This window comes from Malassezia pachydermatis (genome assembly GCF_001278385.1).
Source record: "Malassezia pachydermatis strain CBS 1879 chromosome Unknown scaffold2, whole genome shotgun sequence".
Classification (NCBI taxonomy): domain Eukaryota; kingdom Fungi; phylum Basidiomycota; class Malasseziomycetes; order Malasseziales; family Malasseziaceae; genus Malassezia; species Malassezia pachydermatis.
In genome coordinates this window covers 72,754-90,071 of record NW_017253139.1, presented here as the reverse complement: position 1 = coordinate 90,071, position 17,318 = coordinate 72,754, and the positions used below count along the sequence as shown (strand labels likewise).

At 60.2% G+C, this 17,318-nt stretch overlaps 7 protein-coding genes across 7 annotated transcripts; 5 read left to right on the top strand and 2 right to left on the bottom strand.

The window, feature by feature from the left end:
• Positions 1-286: 286 nt before the first annotated feature.
• Positions 287-2,896, top strand: Malapachy_2077 (tpr-like protein; the record flags this gene model as incomplete). Its single annotated transcript, XM_018136570.1, has 2 exons — positions 287-917; positions 951-2,896. 2 exons carry the CDS (start codon positions 287-289, stop codon positions 2,894-2,896), a joined length of 2,577 nt encoding a protein of 858 aa, XP_017992967.1.
• On the bottom strand, positions 2,893-3,942 carry Malapachy_2089 (nucleotide exchange factors-like protein; the record flags this gene model as incomplete). Its single annotated transcript, XM_018136582.1, has 1 exon — positions 2,893-3,942. The coding sequence occupies one exon, from the start codon at positions 3,940-3,942 to the stop codon at positions 2,893-2,895; it is 1,050 nt and encodes a 349-aa protein (XP_017993290.1).
• A 180-nt stretch (positions 3,943-4,122) lies between these two features.
• On the top strand, positions 4,123-4,445 carry Malapachy_2103 (hypothetical protein; the record flags this gene model as incomplete). Its single annotated transcript, XM_018136595.1, has 2 exons — positions 4,123-4,146; positions 4,197-4,445. 2 exons carry the CDS (start codon positions 4,123-4,125, stop codon positions 4,443-4,445), a joined length of 273 nt encoding a protein of 90 aa, XP_017992984.1.
• Positions 4,446-5,556: 1,111 nt separating this feature from the next.
• Positions 5,557-7,017, top strand: Malapachy_2081 (siderophore biosynthesis regulatory protein urbs1; the record flags this gene model as incomplete). Its single annotated transcript, XM_018136574.1, has 1 exon — positions 5,557-7,017. One exon carries the CDS (start codon positions 5,557-5,559, stop codon positions 7,015-7,017), a length of 1,461 nt encoding a protein of 486 aa, XP_017993288.1.
• A 245-nt stretch (positions 7,018-7,262) lies between these two features.
• Malapachy_2084 (serine threonine-protein kinase mrck beta) lies at positions 7,263-10,443 on the bottom strand (the record flags this gene model as incomplete). Its single annotated transcript, XM_018136577.1, has 2 exons — positions 7,263-9,666; positions 9,698-10,443. The coding sequence occupies 2 exons, from the start codon at positions 10,441-10,443 to the stop codon at positions 7,263-7,265; spliced, it is 3,150 nt and encodes a 1,049-aa protein (XP_017993285.1).
• A 247-nt stretch (positions 10,444-10,690) lies between these two features.
• On the top strand, positions 10,691-13,218 carry Malapachy_2073 (cullin-domain-containing protein; the record flags this gene model as incomplete). The annotated part of the gene is made up of 5 exons (XM_018136566.1): positions 10,691-10,756; positions 10,784-10,912; positions 10,943-13,097; positions 13,132-13,142; positions 13,180-13,218. The coding sequence occupies 5 exons, from the start codon at positions 10,691-10,693 to the stop codon at positions 13,216-13,218; spliced, it is 2,400 nt and encodes a 799-aa protein (XP_017992963.1).
• A 381-nt stretch (positions 13,219-13,599) lies between these two features.
• On the top strand, positions 13,600-17,139 carry Malapachy_2082 (forkhead box protein l2; the record flags this gene model as incomplete). Its single annotated transcript, XM_018136575.1, has 1 exon — positions 13,600-17,139. One exon carries the CDS (start codon positions 13,600-13,602, stop codon positions 17,137-17,139), a length of 3,540 nt encoding a protein of 1,179 aa, XP_017993287.1.
• Between the last annotated feature and the right edge of the window lie 179 nt (positions 17,140-17,318).

The window sequence follows — 17,318 nt, the reverse complement described above, 5'->3', positions numbered from 1 at the left end:
ATGGTATGAGGCGCAGTGTGCTCGCTGTGGGGGGTATGCTGGTTGGGGTATGGCGCCTGGTGTGCGAGCCTCGTGCAGATACGCCCAGGTGGCCGCCTTTGGGGTGCGTGCCGTTCGACCAGGTGGCATTGTCCCCCGCGCGTCGTGGTTCGAAAGTGGAGGCAGGAGCGCGTCGCTACGCGCTTTCTGAGTCGTGGCAAGGCGTCGGGTTGTTGGAGTGGAGGAGTCGCAAAATCGGCCTATTTCCTTCCAGCCATCGCTTGGGTTGCTGGTGTGGTGCAGCAGCATGCCTGTCCGTCGCAGTGCGCGATCGGTACGCGTCACACCACCGCGCGATGATACGAGTCCCCTGGTACAACAGGGATCACCTCCATTTAATATAAATGCAGATGGAAGCCTGAGCGTCGTGCGTGACGACGACGAAGCGAACAATAGTGGCCTGCTAGACCTAACGCCCAATCTACCGACTGTGCGATCGACCACTATGCCTGGTACCCCCACGCCGGTCACGACTGGCGTCATGAGTACACCTGTGCTGGGTGGCGATACGGCACGTATGCCTCCGCCTCTACTAGGTAAAGGACGTGCTCGGAAAGTGTCTCGCAATGGCGCGCCATGGACTCGTGCGCAGGCTCGCACATCGATGGGCGGGGACGGATCCTCGGAAGAGTCCAATGCCAGCGTAATTGTACACGAGACCCCCCCTAGTGGATGGGAGCAACCCTCGACTTCATCACAGAGCAGTAAAGGGGAAGAGGAGACCAAGTCCCCTTCCGGCCCCGCGTCCGCCTCGGCTGCGCCCGCAAATACGAGATCCACGTTGCCAGCTCGTCTACGTCGATGGATGCACGATGCCCTGAAACAGCACCTCTATGAAACGGCTATATTCTGGGGTCAACAAGTGGTCGCACTTGAGCGTACGTACCTTTTCACCAACTAATGGAATGCAGCGACAGAAACCGCCTACAACGACGCTTACTGGCTCGCACAAGCCTATTTTCTTACGCACCAATACGAGCGCGCTGAACAGCTGCTCACCACGCCGTTACGAAGCGGTGTGACGCCGCCAGAACCAGCGTCAGGCGCGACGTCTACCGGGACGCATGGCGACGCTCTTCACGCTGCCTTAGCTGCTACGAGGGCCTCTAGTATCTTACCGCCCTCCATTCGGTCGCGGTATGCACATGCCGATACCTATGCTAGTGTCACATGGACGCATCCGTCTGAGGAGACGGAGGCCCTTGGCGCGTCGCACCGCCATCTCACACCGAATACGTCCACAGCTCGTCGCGTATCTCGTCGCCGAAAGCGATCTCCCTCTCCCTCAGATCCGTTCCATGCACCTGATGTTACTGTGGAAAGTATCGATACCGAATTCACCCAGCTTCTTGTGCAGCAAGACGAAGATGCGCAAGGGCCCTGCTTAGTCAACTGGAGCTCGCCATGCCGATACCTCGCTGCGCAGTGCCAAGTTCGACTGAACAAACTGCAAGAGGCCCTCGATCTAACTGGTGAAGACCATACCCGGTGGACTGGCCGTGCCTCTGCTAGAGCACCTTCGCTTGATGGCGGAATTAAGTTAGGGTCCAGTGTGTGTCACCTACGTGGCCAAATCTACATGCGACTGGATGAGCCTGCCAAGGCCAAAGAGGCATTTCTCTTGGCGCTTGCCCTGGACGTGAAAAACTATGACAGTTTCTCGGCGTTGATCGACGGACAGTTACTAGGCGAAGATGAACAATGGGACCTGATCCAAACACTTGAATTCGCCGCTCAGGCCGGCTCGGAGGCTGAGGCTCAAGCCGACTTTGAGTGGGTGCGGTGGATGTATACCACGCGACTATCACAGCGCACCGTTGCGCATGCAGCGCGTGTCGCTGCAGCGCGCCAAACCCTCGTCCAGCATCACCAGGGCATGCGGGCGAATCCTACGGTGCTGCTGAGCCTGGCTGAGTCGTTATGGCTCGCTATGCGGTACGAAGATGCCTATGCTATTACACAACACATACTTGCACTGGATGCAGGGTATACACTGGCATTGCCTATCCACATTGCATGCATGTACTATTTACCACGCCTTCGTCCAGCGCTGTTTTTACTAGCCCATGCGCTTACCGAGTCGCAGCCAGACAGCTGCGAGGCATGGTATGCTGTGGGCACATGGTATGCATCTGCACAGCGATGGAGTGAGGCACGCCGCCACTTTAGCAAGGCTTCCCTTTTGGACCCACGCTTTGCGCCATCTTGGATCGCGTTTGGGCATAGCTTTGCCTTCGAAGGCGAATCCGACCAGGCCATCACAGCGTACTCCACAGCCGCACGCAAGTTCCCCAATTCCGGGCTGCCGCGCCTGTTCATTGGCATGGAACACCTGTCTCAGGGCAATCACAGCTTGGCGCAGCTCTTTTTGCAGAGTGCCGCGGAGGAACTCGGAAATGACCCACTGTGTGCCAATGAACGCGGAGTGGCTCTATTCCAAGGAGGGCGCATCGACGAGGCCATCGATCTGTTCCGTGCCGCCTTGGAAGCAGCCGCAGAAACGCAGCAGCCCGCCTCGGCGTGGTGCACCGTGCACTTGAACCTCGGTCTGGCCTATCGAAAACTTGGCCGTGATGACGAGGCTCGGCCCTGTTTCTTGCGTGTGATAGAGTACGACGCAGCGTGTGCCCCAGCGTACATTGCGCTCGGGATGTGTGCCCACCGCCAAGGCGATTTGGCCGATGCCGTGGGATGGTACCATGAAGGACTGGGCATCGATCCACGTGACCCTATTGGCACCGATTTACTCGCTCTTGCTCTCGACGCGCGTGCTGCACAAGGGTTGCCAGAGGGCTTCCTCTCTATGCCCGAGGAGCAGAGCGTATCCATGGACGAGTCGTCCATTCTGCATAGTTAGCCCAGATAGGCGCGCAAGGGCTGGGTATCCAAACCCAATTCCGTAGCTCGTGTCCCCGACACCAAGTGCGCCAATTGTTGAAGCTGTTCCACAGGCAGCGGCGAGGGCGGTGGTGACTGGGACAGCAACGTCAAAATGACTTGCACAGCCTTTTCCAGGTAGTCGTCATCGTCCCTAACAGGCTGGCCTTGGCACAGTGCAATCGATGGCAGAGGATCTGTTTGCACAGGTGCCAAGGAGTCAAGAATGGTAGAAACCAAGCCTGTATCCACAAGGATTTGCGCCACAGGAGGATGCGTCACACCATCCCGCATCGTCGCGGGCACCTCTTCATGTGGTGCAGGCAGGTGCACATTGTTCGGCGGCGGCGGCGGTACAGCCTTAGCAGGTTCATCATGCGTCTGCAGGATAAGCTGGTTGAGCAAGAACACGAGTTTCCGGCGCACACCGAGATGTTCTGTGTCCAAGGCCACTCGGATCTTTGACCATCCGTCCATCTCGCCGAATTGCTGGACCGCTGCAGCGTAGTGTTTCAGCATGGCACTCAGCGCATAGACGCCCTTGTTCCGGACATCCGTACGCGGCGCCGTCAGTAGAGGGAGCAGAGTGTGAAGTACACCATGACCTAGCGCGATGGCTTGTGCCTTGTCGTTGTTTTGTACCGCGGTGCCTACGATCCAAGCTGCAGCCATCTGGATCTCAGGCTCGGCTGCCCTGAGCAAGGCAATGACGGCAGGCCACATGCGCATAGACTCCATATTATTGGCATTGTCCACTTGTTCAATCAGCATTTCAAAGTTGTCCAGGGCCGTGCATCGATCCTCCACGGTGCGTGTCGTGTCCACGGCCACACTTAATTCTTCTTGCATCATCTGTGCTTCGCTCTTTCCCATAATGGCATCGTACAGGCCAGGGTCAGCGAGATCAGGGCGTCGACCTGCAGCCACATCGGCCGCTACTTGCGCTACCGAGGAAGATCCATCTTCGCTTACGGGGGCATTGCGCAGACCCCATTTCAGTAGTTCATCAGCCGTGCGATTTGACATGGTGGGCGTGCCAAGAATTTGGTACGCACAGCCCTTTTTAAAAGATGGTAACGGCTTAGCATGGAAGATTCAAGGTTATTCGCTGGGATTCGCCAACCACGTGACGCCCACGGATCAATCCGATTTGTGTACCACTTCGTGTGGATGTGTTTTTTCTCTCTGACACAACAACTAGTTACAATGGTACGTGAGGCACAGGGTGGCGTAGGCCCTGCCCTGGAAGATGATTTGAATAGCATACTAACACTTTCTAGGGATCGTGCTTCTCTTCTCTTGGTGGTGGTAACAAGGACAAGTCTCTGAACCGTACGGAGACCAACCGTGGTAACGAGCTGCACCGCACCACGTCCTCTTTCCAGGGCTCGGTGGCGGACAGCATGCGCTACTCGGACAACCGCCGCGTGGCTGACCCTGACCGCCTCACTGCCTCGCAGGTGCACAAGTCGAAGACCCTTGAGGACCGTATCAGGCAGGCTGAGCGTGAGAACCGTGCTCGTGCGTAAACTATTCCAGCCGGTATTCTCGCGATTCCTTTCAAGATGCCTGTTTTATGGACTGAATGTGTTTGCACTAGTGCTTCGTTGCTCTACAACCTTTCCGAACCCAATTGGTAGGCTTTGCTATTTTTGCCAGTTTGATTTGGAAGAAGGGATCGTTTGTTCACGGCGGCTCTGATTGCCTCCCACTCCTTTCCTCTTTTGAACTTTTTATTAGTGACGAGCATTAGCAATGAATTCTCTAAGGGCCTATGCCTACTCTCTTTTTTATGCACTGTGCGCATTCCATAGCTTTTCTTGTGCTAGCATATTCAGGGGGGATCCATGCCTTTGCAAGTGATCTCTCCTGAGCTTGGGAGCATGTCTGTTCCTATGATTTCGCCTATGATGAGACTAGGGAAGGCTTGTATGGTGACTCTTCAATTTTGCCAGCCTTTTATCGACGGCTACGATCCACGGAACATATTGCGTCATGTCTCAGGTACATTTGGAATGCGATAGCTAAATTTTCGCTCCGTGGGGCTGCAGGCCCAGCAGACTTGAATTTCTTTCGGCCGGCGGGTCGTCCTCCGCCGATACCGCCAGACTGCTTTTCTTCATCTTATCTAAGGCAGTGTGACTTGTTTTTCTTTGAATTTTTTTCGTGGGGCTGCGTGCAGGGGTTCCTTGCCGTGCCAGGGTGAAAGTGGCTTGCATCTGCCTCCACTTTGTTCTCACCAGCATGGCGGCAGCCAATCAGTTTTACGTGGCCTATCGTATCTGAGTCTTCCAGGTGGGATTATAGCATTGGCCACGTGTGGCGAACAAGTAAAGACCTTTTTTTGCACAAGAAACCGGGAGGATTGATATCAGGCAGGCTTTGTTATCATACAGGGCAACAGTCTCTTTTTCCGTCGCTATCGCTCCGTGGTAGCATTGTTATCTTTGTGTAACTCTGTACACTAGCTCTTTGATCCACACGTGCCACACAGTCTCCTTTCTCTGTGTTCGTGTTGTAACTTGGATCATTGGCAGGAAGAAGGGTTCGAGGTGATCGTCCGTCTGTGGTGTTCATTGTTCTCTGTCTTAGCACACTTGTTTCTAGCTGGAACTCGGATACCACTTTTTCTTCTTCACGATGGCTATATCTAATATGGAACTTCACGTCCTTTCCTCTTCCCGCGAAGGTATTCCACGCTACGATTTCGATTATGCGAGTGGGATGCCGCCTCCGCCTGATATGGTCAAGGGGAGTGCATTGCCTATTCAGCGCCCTGCGTCGCGCGAGCCCAGGGAGACTTTGTGGCCCCATACGGATAAGAAACGCCGGGCTTCTGACTCGAGTGAAGCTGAGCTCTCTGGTGCCGAGACGGCGCACGACGAGGACGCCGCGCCTGCGTGTGCTGCGCCGCGTGAGTCCAAGTCTTCGGCGGCGGTGGATGCGTCACCTGTTGTGGGCTCCTGCCCAGGCCATGGCTTGTGCAATGGCATGGGCGGCTCGCATGAGTGCAGTGGCTGTCCTACGTACAACAATGTGATCGGTGAGCCCAGCCCCAAGCCGACGGAAGCAGCCACCTCGTCCACGTCCTCCTCGCATGCGTCGCCCACGGCGTCTGTGCCACTGCCACCGCCGTCTGTGCCTACGAAGACGGAGGAGGTAGCCAGCACGGAGCCTGCCGCGCAAGGCAAGAAGGAGCCGGCGAAGGCGGGCGATGAGAAAGCTGGGCACACCATTGAAGCGCTTCGCTGTACGAACTGCCAGACGACGACGACGCCGCTGTGGCGTCGTGATGAAGACGGCAACAATATCTGCAATGCCTGTGGTCTGTACCAGAAGCTGCATGGTACCCATCGACCGATCGGCATGCGCAAGACCGTCATCAAGCGACGTAAGCGTCTGATGGGCACGTCGAACCAGGCTTCGTCTGGGACGCAGACGTCGACGTCATCCAAGGGCCCGTCGTCGGCTGCGCCTGCGGCGGCCGGCACCGGCGCCAAGGCGTCGTCGGCGGCGGCGCGCTCCACGACGCGCTTCAAAGCGCGGGACGACGACACGCATGCAGGGCGCGCCGAGCGCGACCGGGAAGCGGCGATGGTGCTTATGGAGGTCGGCAGTGCCTCGCGATGGGGCAGTCGTCCCGCGAGTGCCTCGCCGCAAGTGGAGGCGGCCGACGAGGCGAACGAGGTGCCGCCGATGCGCAGTGCGCATGACATGGCCAGTGCGGAGGCGCGTATGATGCCGCGCCCGATGCCGATGATGCCGTATGCGCGTGTGCCGTACACGTCGTCGACTGCAGCGCCCTGCACGGCGGCGCGGATGCACGAGCTGGAGCGTCTGCGCGATGAGCTGTACTTGGAGCGCAATCGCCTGGACGATCTGCTGGAGCGGACGGAGCGTGCGCTGACCGAGTACCGGCACGCACGCTACGACCGAAGTGCCGGATCGTCCAGTCCGTATGTGATGGGCATGTCTGCGCCGCCGCCGCCTGTGCCGTCGTCGTTTGCGCTTCCGCCGCGTCTGCACTCCCCCTCGACCGAGATGCCGCCGCGCGTCTCGCCCTCGGCGTGGCGCGCTCGGGGCCCGGACCGTCTTCACTAGACGGTGCTTCTATACCAGCCTTGACTTGAGCCTGCCTGTTCCAGGCAAGGGATGCCTTGGATGGTGCGGTGTTAGTTTGTCCACGCTGGACGTCGTATACCCACGCACACCACCTTCTCTCTCCCGTACATCTCTCTCTTCTCTGCCTTGGTGATCTATGCATACATAGGGGCTGTATGTACGTGTACGTAGTACGAACGGCCCATGAGCGGACGGAGTGTCTTGTATCCTCGGGACCGGCCTGCTTACAGGGGCAAGCGGTCGACGCGGGTGCGCAGCGCGTCCAGTTCCTGCTCCAAATCCGTGACGCTCTGCTCAATGTGCTGCTGCTCGCGCCGCATACGTGCCAGGGCATCGCGGCCTGCCGACGACTGCGCCGAGGTCCACGACATGGGCTTCGACGCGGTGCCTTCCGGCACGCTGGCCATCACCGCGGACGGCCGGCCGTGGCGGTAGAGGCCCGAGAGGCCCAGCGACGACTGCATGCGCCGCGCGGACGGCATCGGTTTGTGCGAGAGCGACGTGCGCTTGCCGAACGTGTCGTCCGACTCACTTAGCGCCTGCGAATGCGTGCGGCGGTACTCGGACAATGTCTTGTGGCTGTCCATCGACGGGAGGCGGGTCGACGACGACGACGACGTGGGCGACGCCAGGGGCTGCGCCTCGCCAAGCGTCGGTAGGACGTACTGCTCCGTCTCGCGCCGCAGGTACTCTTGCCGGAAATCACGCACAGACGCACTGCCACGCAGCGTACGCAGCGTGTGCCCACGCGGCGGCGACGCATCGTGGCTCGGCGGCGGTACGAGCGACAGACTCCGTGCTGCGCGTGTCGGGGTGGATGTCACTTGCGCGTCCAGCAAGAGCTGGCGCGTGCTGCGCCGATGCCGCAACTCGCCGCCGCCTGGCGCATGCTCGTCGGCGCCTACGACGGCCGCCGAGCCGTACGCCCGCGCCATGTCCATGGACGAAACGACGCGCCGCAGGTACGGCGACCGCGCCGGGCTCTCCTCCGCCGTAGGATCCTCGGCGACAAGGTGCCGCGCACTGTCGGGCGACGACATACTGGACGCCGTCGATGTATCGCTGCTTTCCGGCACGCGTCGCAGCGACGTCGGCGCTGCCGGTTGGTAGGCCGACGTCGGGAGTACGGGCGTGCTGGACAGCCGCGACGTAGCGGCACGCTGCGGCGGCGCTGGCCCTTCGGCTTGGCGCGCTGTGTGCTCCACAGCGTCCATCATTTCTTTCCACGCCTGGCGCTCCGATACATTGCGTTTCCACGTACTCCCACCTGAATGCCGCGTATCGGAGCCCATGGTATCGCGCAGCCTCGCTACGGCGGGGGAGTGGGGCGTATGCGTAGGCCGCGGCGGCGCGGGGAACGGGTAGGGCGAGCGCGGCGGCGCTGTGGCCGTCACGACAGGCGCCAACGTACTGGACGTCGGTCGGAACGGCGTCGAGGCCATGTGCGACGATGGCACGTCGTCTGGCGGCCGACGCCAGAGGAGCATATCAGGCGACAGGAGCATCGCCGGCGTAATGGGCGGCGCTGCTGCTGCTGCTGCTGCTGCTCCTCCTCCCGTGGACGGCTTGCTGAACGGTGTGGAGGCAGTCGGCGGAGGCCTCGTCGCCGCGGCCGACGCGCTGGGGGGCCTCGGCGGCGGGGGGACGGGCTCGGCCACCGCCGTATCCGGCTGGAAGGCGTGCGCGGCCGGGAAGAAACTAAACGCACAGAAATGCGTATCGATATCGGCACAAGCCGTGTAACTGAGCGGCGAAGGCGGCGTGAGCATCGCAGCGGGGGCTGGCGAGGCCTCTGCCGAGGTCGGGACGGAGTCGGTGGGCGAGTGTGATGCCCATGTGGGCATGGCGGCGGCAGCGGCCTCGTCGTCGTCCTCGTCGTCGTCCCATGCTTCCATCCCCGGGAACTGGTCGACAGGCCCTGGGAATATCGCGGAAAAGCTTGGCGGCGTCTCCATCGTGACCGAGTCCCACCCGGCCGGCGCAGGACTATGCAGCACACTTACCAACGCATCCGTCCCGCCGCCCGTCCCCGGCGCGATCTCCGGGACGAACGGCGGGGGAAGCGACTCAATGCGATCCCAGGCCACATGCGAAAACACACAATGCGCTTGGACGTCGGCCGTCGCGTCGCGGCCGATACGCCGCGACTCGGGACACACCAACGAGCCGATCAAATCACGAAGCGCGTCGGAGCATGCATCAGCGCTCATCGCAAAGTGCTGCTCGTGATTCGCAATGTGGGCGTAGACATCGGCAGGACGCGGCGCCCAAAACGGCAGACGACCGAGCGTCATTTCGTACAACACCACGCCCAAACTCCACCAATCCACGGCGGGGCCGTACCCACCCGCGACTCGTCGATCGGGGGCGTACTCCGGCAGGGACACCGAGCTGGGCGACGTGCCCGAGGGCGAGGGCCATACCTGCTGCAGCCGCATTTCCTCACACTTGAGAACCTCCGGGGCAATGTAGTCGCACGTGCCAGCGGGGCGCTGTGTATAGAACGCCAAGACGCGTCGTACGGTCGTCGCGCCCTCGTCAAACGCCGCAAAGGGCGCACACGTAGCAAAATCACACAGTTTCAAACGGCCGCTGCGATGCAGCAAGAAATTCGAGGGCTTGATATCGCTTCCATGTAAGTTGAGTCCCGTATACATACCGATGCACAAAGTGCAGGTCATGAAGCCAGCCGATCGCTGCGACCATATCGATGGCGTAGCGGACGACCCAGGCCTCTTGCAGGAGCCCCTTGTCGCTTTTGCCGGGGTAGCCAGGCCCCGCTTGGGCGGCCGCTTGGAGCAGCGCATCCAAGTCGCCGGCCGGGAAGTATTCCATGAGCAGGTGCACGGATCGCGCACTTTGGAACGCCGCATGCAGTTGCGGGGTGTATGTGAACGAGGCATCTTCGTCTGTACGGTGGCCATGCGCCAAGATCTGGCTCTCAAACACAGGCGAGAAGCGATAGGCTTCACGTCGCGCTACGCCTTTGAGGATCGTTTTGAGGACGTACAGACGCCGATCCATACGGCACCGCACGACCTCGACCGTGCCTGTAGCGCCATGCTGGAGCGTTGTCTGCGACGTAAAGTCGTTGGGGTGCAGCATGTCTTGCTGCACATCCTCGAGACGCGCACGCGCAAACGCACGCGCTCGATCAATCAGCGGGTTTTGTAGGACGTGCGGCGTGCACCATAACAGCGCCAAGGCACAGTCCAGCTCGTGTCCAAGAAGACACTCTTCACGTACGTCGGGTCGTAGTTGCGTCAGCAAGATACGTACCATGGCCTCATGCCGCGCCGAGTACGTCGCGAGCGGCGCGACGGCTGCCATGACCTCGGCCGTGTGTAGCACTGCACATACACGCGCATGCCGTACGTCCCATGCTTCGAGAATGTCTGTTCCCATCCCCGAGGCCTGTGCCGGCGAGGCCTTTCCTGGCTGGGTCTCTCGCGCTGTCGCTGTCGTACACCGAGGCACGCACGGTGCTAGGGCCTCTCTGGCGGCGCGAGCGCGAGCCTCCAGCCGGCCCCAGAACAACACATATCACGTGACACACACCTGCACGCGCGGCGGCGTTGGTCAGGCCTGTCTGGCCCACGCCACGCCGTCGTTCAGTGTCACTGGGCGCGGAGGACCGTGTGAGCTTGCTCCCATGTCGTCCACAGGCCCGCCTCGTCGGGTGGGGATGCGCCACCACAAACTTCGGGCGCCGCGCAGCGTACGTACACACCTGGCTGACATGCAGCATGGCTTATCCATGTCCGTGGATGAAATGTGGGCGCGTTTGTCCGCCGCGTTAACGCAGATCCAGCAGCACAATATCTCAAAGCTAAGTTACGAGGAACACTACCGGTACGCGTACAATCTCATCTTGGTACGTACGTCTGTTGTGCTTACATGCCAGAACCAGCAAGGCGATAAGCTGTATGCAGGTGTGCGAAAACAAGTCACGTCGCACTTGGCACACCAAGGCGGCACGACACTGGTCCCTCTGTTCCCCGTCGAGAGCGATCTGGTCGCGATGGCAGCCGAAGGTATGGATGCACCATCGTCCTCTCATCTGTCTCATTCGCTCGGTTTGCTACCTGCACTTGCGGATGCTATCGTACCTACGATGGCGGCCAACGAGCGTTTCCTTGGCGCGATGACAGACGTATGGACCGATCATTGCTCGTGCATGAGCAAGATTCGCGATGTCCTTAAGTACGTCGACCGTGTCTACGTCCCGAATCACCAGCGTGCGCCGATTTGGGAGATGGGCCTCGATGTGTTTCGTGATACGTTGCTGCAATCCTCGCACGTCCCCTACTATGTTCAGCTTATGGTCACGCTCCTACGTCAGATCTACTGTGAGCGCGAAGGCACAGCCATTGAACGTCGCACTATTAAGGATATTACAGATATGCTCCTTGCGCTGCCGCACTCGACGGCCACCAGCATGTATGCATATGCTTGGGAACCCTTGTTCCTGGCCACATCGTCAGAGTACTTCACGGCAGAGGCTCATCGGTTGCTGGATACACGCATGGCCACCTACTACTTGGAAGAAACCGAACGGCGACTGCACGACGAAGCCGCGCGTGTCGCCGCGTACCTTGCGCCGTCCACGGCCGCACCGCTGCAGGCCCTGGTCGAACGGTGCTTCCTTACTGAGCATCTGGAGGCTATCGTCTCCATGTCCGATGGTGGGCTAGTCGCCTTGCTTGAAGCGGATGCGCGCTCTGCGTTGGAGCGTATGTATCGCCTATTCCGCCGCGTCACACCTGGACTTCCAGCGCTGAATCATGCCCTCAAGGCGTACGTGGCCGAGCGTGGCAAAGCGATCAACGAGCGAGCATTGACGTCACGCGATGCAGAGGCTCCGTCCACGCCTACTCTGGAGATTGCCATGCAATGGGTCGAGCACGTTTTGGACTTGAAGCGCCGCATGGACGGCGTGCTCTACTCAAGCTTCCAAGGCGATAAGAGTTGCGAGGCGGCCATCAATGAAGCCATGGAATCCTTCATCAATATGAACCAGCGTGTGCCGGAATTCCTGTCGCTGTTTATTGACGAGCACTTGAAGAAAGGGACACGGTCCGCGGTGGATACCGACTGGGAACATGTGCTTGATAAGACCATGACCGTTTTCCGTTTTGTGCACGAGAAAGATGTCTTCGAGCGGTATTACAAGATGCACCTTACGCGTCGTCTGCTGCACAACCGCAGTGTCTCGGACGATGCTGAGCGTAGCATGATCGCCAAGCTTAAAGTGGAATGTGGTCATGGCTACGTGCAGAAACTGCAAGGCATGCTGAACGATATGAAGCTCAGCGAAGACGTGCTCTCAGCCTTCCAGTCGTCCAGTGTGCTGCAAGCCTCGCCGTTGCCGCTGCAGATGAATGTGAATGTACTCACTGCCACCTACTGGCCCATTTCATCGCCTACTCAGTCCTGCGTGTACCCTCCTGTGATGCAGCAGGCTTGCGACGTGTTCGAGCAGTTTTATGCGTCGCGGCATCGCGGCCGTGTGCTCACATGGCAGCCTTCGTTAGGCACAGCAGAAGTGCGGGTACGTTTCAAGGCTCGTTCGCATGACTTGATTGTCTCGACGTACGCATTGATGGTCTTGCTTCTCTTTGAGTCGGTGCCAGATGATGCGACACTGTCGTACAAAGACATGGCTGCCGCGACGCAGATCCCTGCAGCGGATCTGCAGCGGACACTGCAGAGTTTGGCATGTGCGAAGTACAAGGTGCTTCGGAAGGAGCCGAAAGGCCGTGATGTGAATGAGACCGACGTGTTTGCGTTCAACGCGGACTTTACGTGTCCGCTGGCGCGGATCAAGATTGCGCAGGTGGCTGCCAAAGTTGAGACGCCGCAAGAACGCAAAGCCACTACGGCCAAAGTCGAAGAGGAGCGAAAGAATCAAGTCGAGGCATGTATTGTGCGCATTATGAAGAGCCGCAAGACAATGACACACAATGAGCTGGTCAACGAGGTGGTGCAGCAGCTGCTTCCTCGTTTCCAGCCCACGCCGGCCCTAATCAAGAAGCGCATCGAGTCGTTGTTGGATCGAGGTACGTTTGGACAAGGCTACTTACATCGCTACAGAATACTTGGAGGTAGGCCATCTACACCTGATCATGACTAACCTGGCAGCGCACGGATACCCGACATGTATACCAGTATGTAGCGTAGTGCCGCTTGGCCCACCACGCCATTTCCCGTATCGACTGCCTACGTTGTGGCGGGCGTTTGCAAACCGCAGCTGCGCCGTGTGACGCAGCGACCTGTGCATTGCGCTGGGTCAGTTTGTCGAGTGCCTCCACGCGTGTCTGTGTTGCGTATCAACCGCGTTATGTCACGTGGAGAAACGCGTCGAGGTGGTCCGGCCGCAGCCAATCCAGCGTGTCGGGTCTGGGAACGCGTGGGGACGCGCTGCATCGACACGCGTGCCGTGCGGCCAGTGGTAAGATGTGTGGCCTTCGCCGTGGCGCGGTCCCTACTTTTCGCTCGTTCTCTTGTCGTAAGTGTTGGACTTGTGTGCGCGTGAGCGTATCTTCAGGCTGGCTGGATCTCATGTCGCCAGCGCACGATCGCCTGTCGGAGGCAGGCGCCGAGGCCGTACGGCCTGCGCCTGCCGAGACAACGTCCCGCCCTGTGAGTACGAGTGCTAGCAACGTCCCTTCCTCGTCGACCTCCGACGCGGCAGACGATTTCCTCGCGCGAGCTCAGGCGCTAGGCCTGAAACTCAGTCGGACTGACTACGAACGTACACGCGCTGGCGTGGCTGCGTTCTTGAAAGCGGAACGCTTGCCGTCCGGCTCACCTTGTCCTGATAGCTCCGAGGAGAATGTACGGCGCCCAGAACGGGCTCCTTCGCCGTCGCCTGGTGACGCAGAGCCAGCCCCACAGCTCTCCCGATGGCTTCGTACGACGAGTGGCCAAATTTCTTTCTTCACGGCTGTGGTGCACCCCATGTCAGGCGCGAGCGATGAGCCACGAACACGGCTCAGCCTGGACGAGGTCGGCAGTGCGGAAGAAAAGCGACGGCGTCGGCAGCGACGTCGGCGGCTTCTAGAGAAGCAAATGATGCTTGAATGCGGTGGTGTAGCGCCGTTGGAGGCCGCATCACCAGCGCTGACCGAGCCATCGTCGCCGGCGCGCACGATCCGTGCGGCGTCCATTGCGAGCGACTATGGCGAGCCTGAGTCGCCCAAGTCCGGTGTGGCACGTAGCAGTACCCCTCCACGCTGGCGTCTTGCTACGCCGAGCATGTCAGAGGACCCTGCTACGTCACGTACGTCGCCACCCGGTACGCCTGATGCACACGTACTCAATCGCATGGCTCGTGTGGATGCGGATGGAAAGCTATGGCTCGCGCCGCGGCCCACGACACATTCGGACGAATGGACAGAGCCACGCAGTGAAGATTCGTGGGCCGCTACGGCAGACGATTCGCAGCCGAGTATCGACGAGGCGGGCGACGTGTCCGACAGTACGTCCCTGGGCTGGGGTCCGCGGCCTGGCGCGCGGCCTGCCTTGACGGACAACTTGAATGCCTGCATGAAAAGTATGAGCTTGCTTGATCGAATCATGCTGAGCAAAACCAGTCCACGACGAGCTCGGCGTGAGGCCAAGGCGCGTGCGCGGCGCGCCAGTGGTGACGAGGCTTACACGACTGACCTGGATTTGTATGCGTACGACCAGTTCGATGGTGCAGAGACGTCGCGGGATGCAAGTATGATGAGCTGGGCGGATGTCTCTACCGACTCGCTGGATGCCCCTGAGTCGTCGCGCGATGCTATGCGGCCCAGTCACAGTCGGCAACCTAGCGCCTCGATGCGTTGGTCGGCCAATACACTGACGCCTCGTCGTCCTCCGTCGCGGGAGGAGGCGGCCGTATCGCCCCTCACCGCCATCACGCCGCTCTCGCGCTACGACCCAGGTACGCAAATCACGCCGATGCGGTATTCGCCGAGCTTGGGCTACGATTGCGCGCCATCGCGCACAGCACCACTGGCCTTCTCGCCGAACATGCTTACGCCATGGACGCACCAAGGCCGTCTTATGTCGAATGCTGGCCTCTCAAACTTGCCGAGCTCGCCGTTCATTACCGACGGCAGCGGCGCCCACCCCCTCGCGTCGTCCACAGCCACCGTGCGTGGCTCGCACTTTGCATTATCGTCAACGCCGCTCTCTCACTTGCCTCCGCCCAGTGCCGATGTAAGCACCTCGTCGCCTTCGCGCCTGCAATGCATTGAATCGTTCCCGGGCCGCTCGCCCCTAGCGCGGCCCTTGGAATCGCCTACGCGACGTGCCCACTGGCCCAGTCCCTTGACCGACAAGAGCAGCACGCGTGGCCAGTCGCTGGCGCAGGCCAGTCCGACCAAATCGGCGCCAGCGCCCACGCCCTTGTCGTCGTTATGGACGTCCATGCCGCCTGTCGAGGCACGGACGCCGTTCCGGCGGACCGATACAATCCGGCCTGCGGATATCTTCGGCACGGCGCCGCCGGCGAGTCGCGCGAGTGTGGCGATGCTCGGTCCTTCGCCAGAGGTGAGTACACCCACTGCCGCCGCCTCGACTACGGCGTCCGATTCTCCGCCGGAGAGTGAGGTGGACGAGATGAGCACCCCAACGTCGCCGGATCGCCGGACGCGGCATGGCTTACCGCGCGTCCGAATGCCGCGGCGTAAGAGCACCATGGCGCGCTCCGCCTCGGCCGCTGTGATTATGACGCCGACGCACAGCAACGATGTGTTTACGCATACCTCTGAGACCACGCCTTCGTTCAAAGACGTATTTCGCGATGCCGTGCCACCCAGCGATTCCAAGCAGACTGAATGGGATCAGCCGGACGGCAGCCGCATTGTCAAGCTTGTCTCGGAGGAATTGCAAGCCGCCCTGGAATCGGGCACGCTCGAACAGGAGCCGGAGCCACGCTACTTCCGCCTGCCGCCTGGGCATGGCACATGCAAAACAAAGCCCTCGTCTGTATCGTATGCAGGTCTCATTGGGCAGGCGATTTTGTCGTCGTCGGACGGTCGTCTGAGTCTCGCGGAGATCTATACGTGGATTTCGTCAGTGTACCCCTTTTATGAAAGGGGCGATCGCGGCTGGCAAAACAGTATTCGGCACAATCTCAGCTTGAACAAGAGCTTTGTCAAGCTGGAGCGTGAGTCGAGTATCCCAGGCAAGGGTGGCTGGTGGGCCATTGAGCCTGGGCATGAGCACCGCTTCCAGAACGGACTGTATTTGCCGAATGGCCAGCGTGCCGAGGCGCCGACGGCCACGCCGCTCGCGCCCGCGCCCTCGAAAGCCCCTGCACCTCTTCCGGCCTCGGCCACGTCGCATCGACCTTTCCGTCCGACGCAGTCGGCCCCGGCGCAAGTGCTGGACGAGCGGCCGCGCAAGAAACGGATTCCCTTGGGCCCTCATGATCCCAATGCCATCATGGACGATGGAGAGATCTCGGATGCAAGTCAGTCGTTCAAGCGGCCCAAGACATCCAAGCCTATGCGCTTCGCCCCTATGCGTGTGACCAACGAGCTTCCCACCAGCCCGGTCTCCAGCTCGCCTCTCGGCGCGTCGTCGCAGGAGAAGGCCGAGTCGGAGAGCTTCGATACGTCCGCCTCAACTTCTCGCTCTTTCTTAGCTACGCCCGGATCCGGGGCCATGCACATGCCTCATCCTATGCACACCATCTCTGCGACACGCACCAGTCCATCCACCGCGGTTCGGCGGGCCTCCTCCTCGTCTATGCTGGAGATGCCTTCATTGCATCCTATGTACATGCGTTCGTCGGCCAATGGGCTACCTGACTATGGCATGATGTATATGGGCCTGCATGAGAACGCGGCCGTCCCGACAGACTACCCTATGCCGATGTCTTCCTCGCCCCACAAGCGCGGCCCTGCTGGCGCAGCGCCGCTCACAGCGATGCCAGGCAGTGGCCATGGCAGCGGTATGCCGTTGGCCTATACGAACTTGCAAGCGCATGTGCCGATGGTACCTGCCGCACCCTTTGCCTCGTACGCCCCGGACCAAGCCATGCCGACGTCATGGCCTGACGCTGTGCCGTTGGATATGAAGCGGACAGACACCTCCGCTTGGTAGCTGTGTGCCTTTTCGATCGGCGTGGGCGTTGGACCACGTGCCTTGATGGCGTGTCCATGGGATTTTTTTTTGTCCGTTTTGTATAGCTAATTTCGGTCCGTGCCCTTGATTGGTGCCAAGAGCCCGTGCGTTGCCTGTAGTCTTAGTTCGTACCGCTTGATTTTTATAAGAGCCGACCT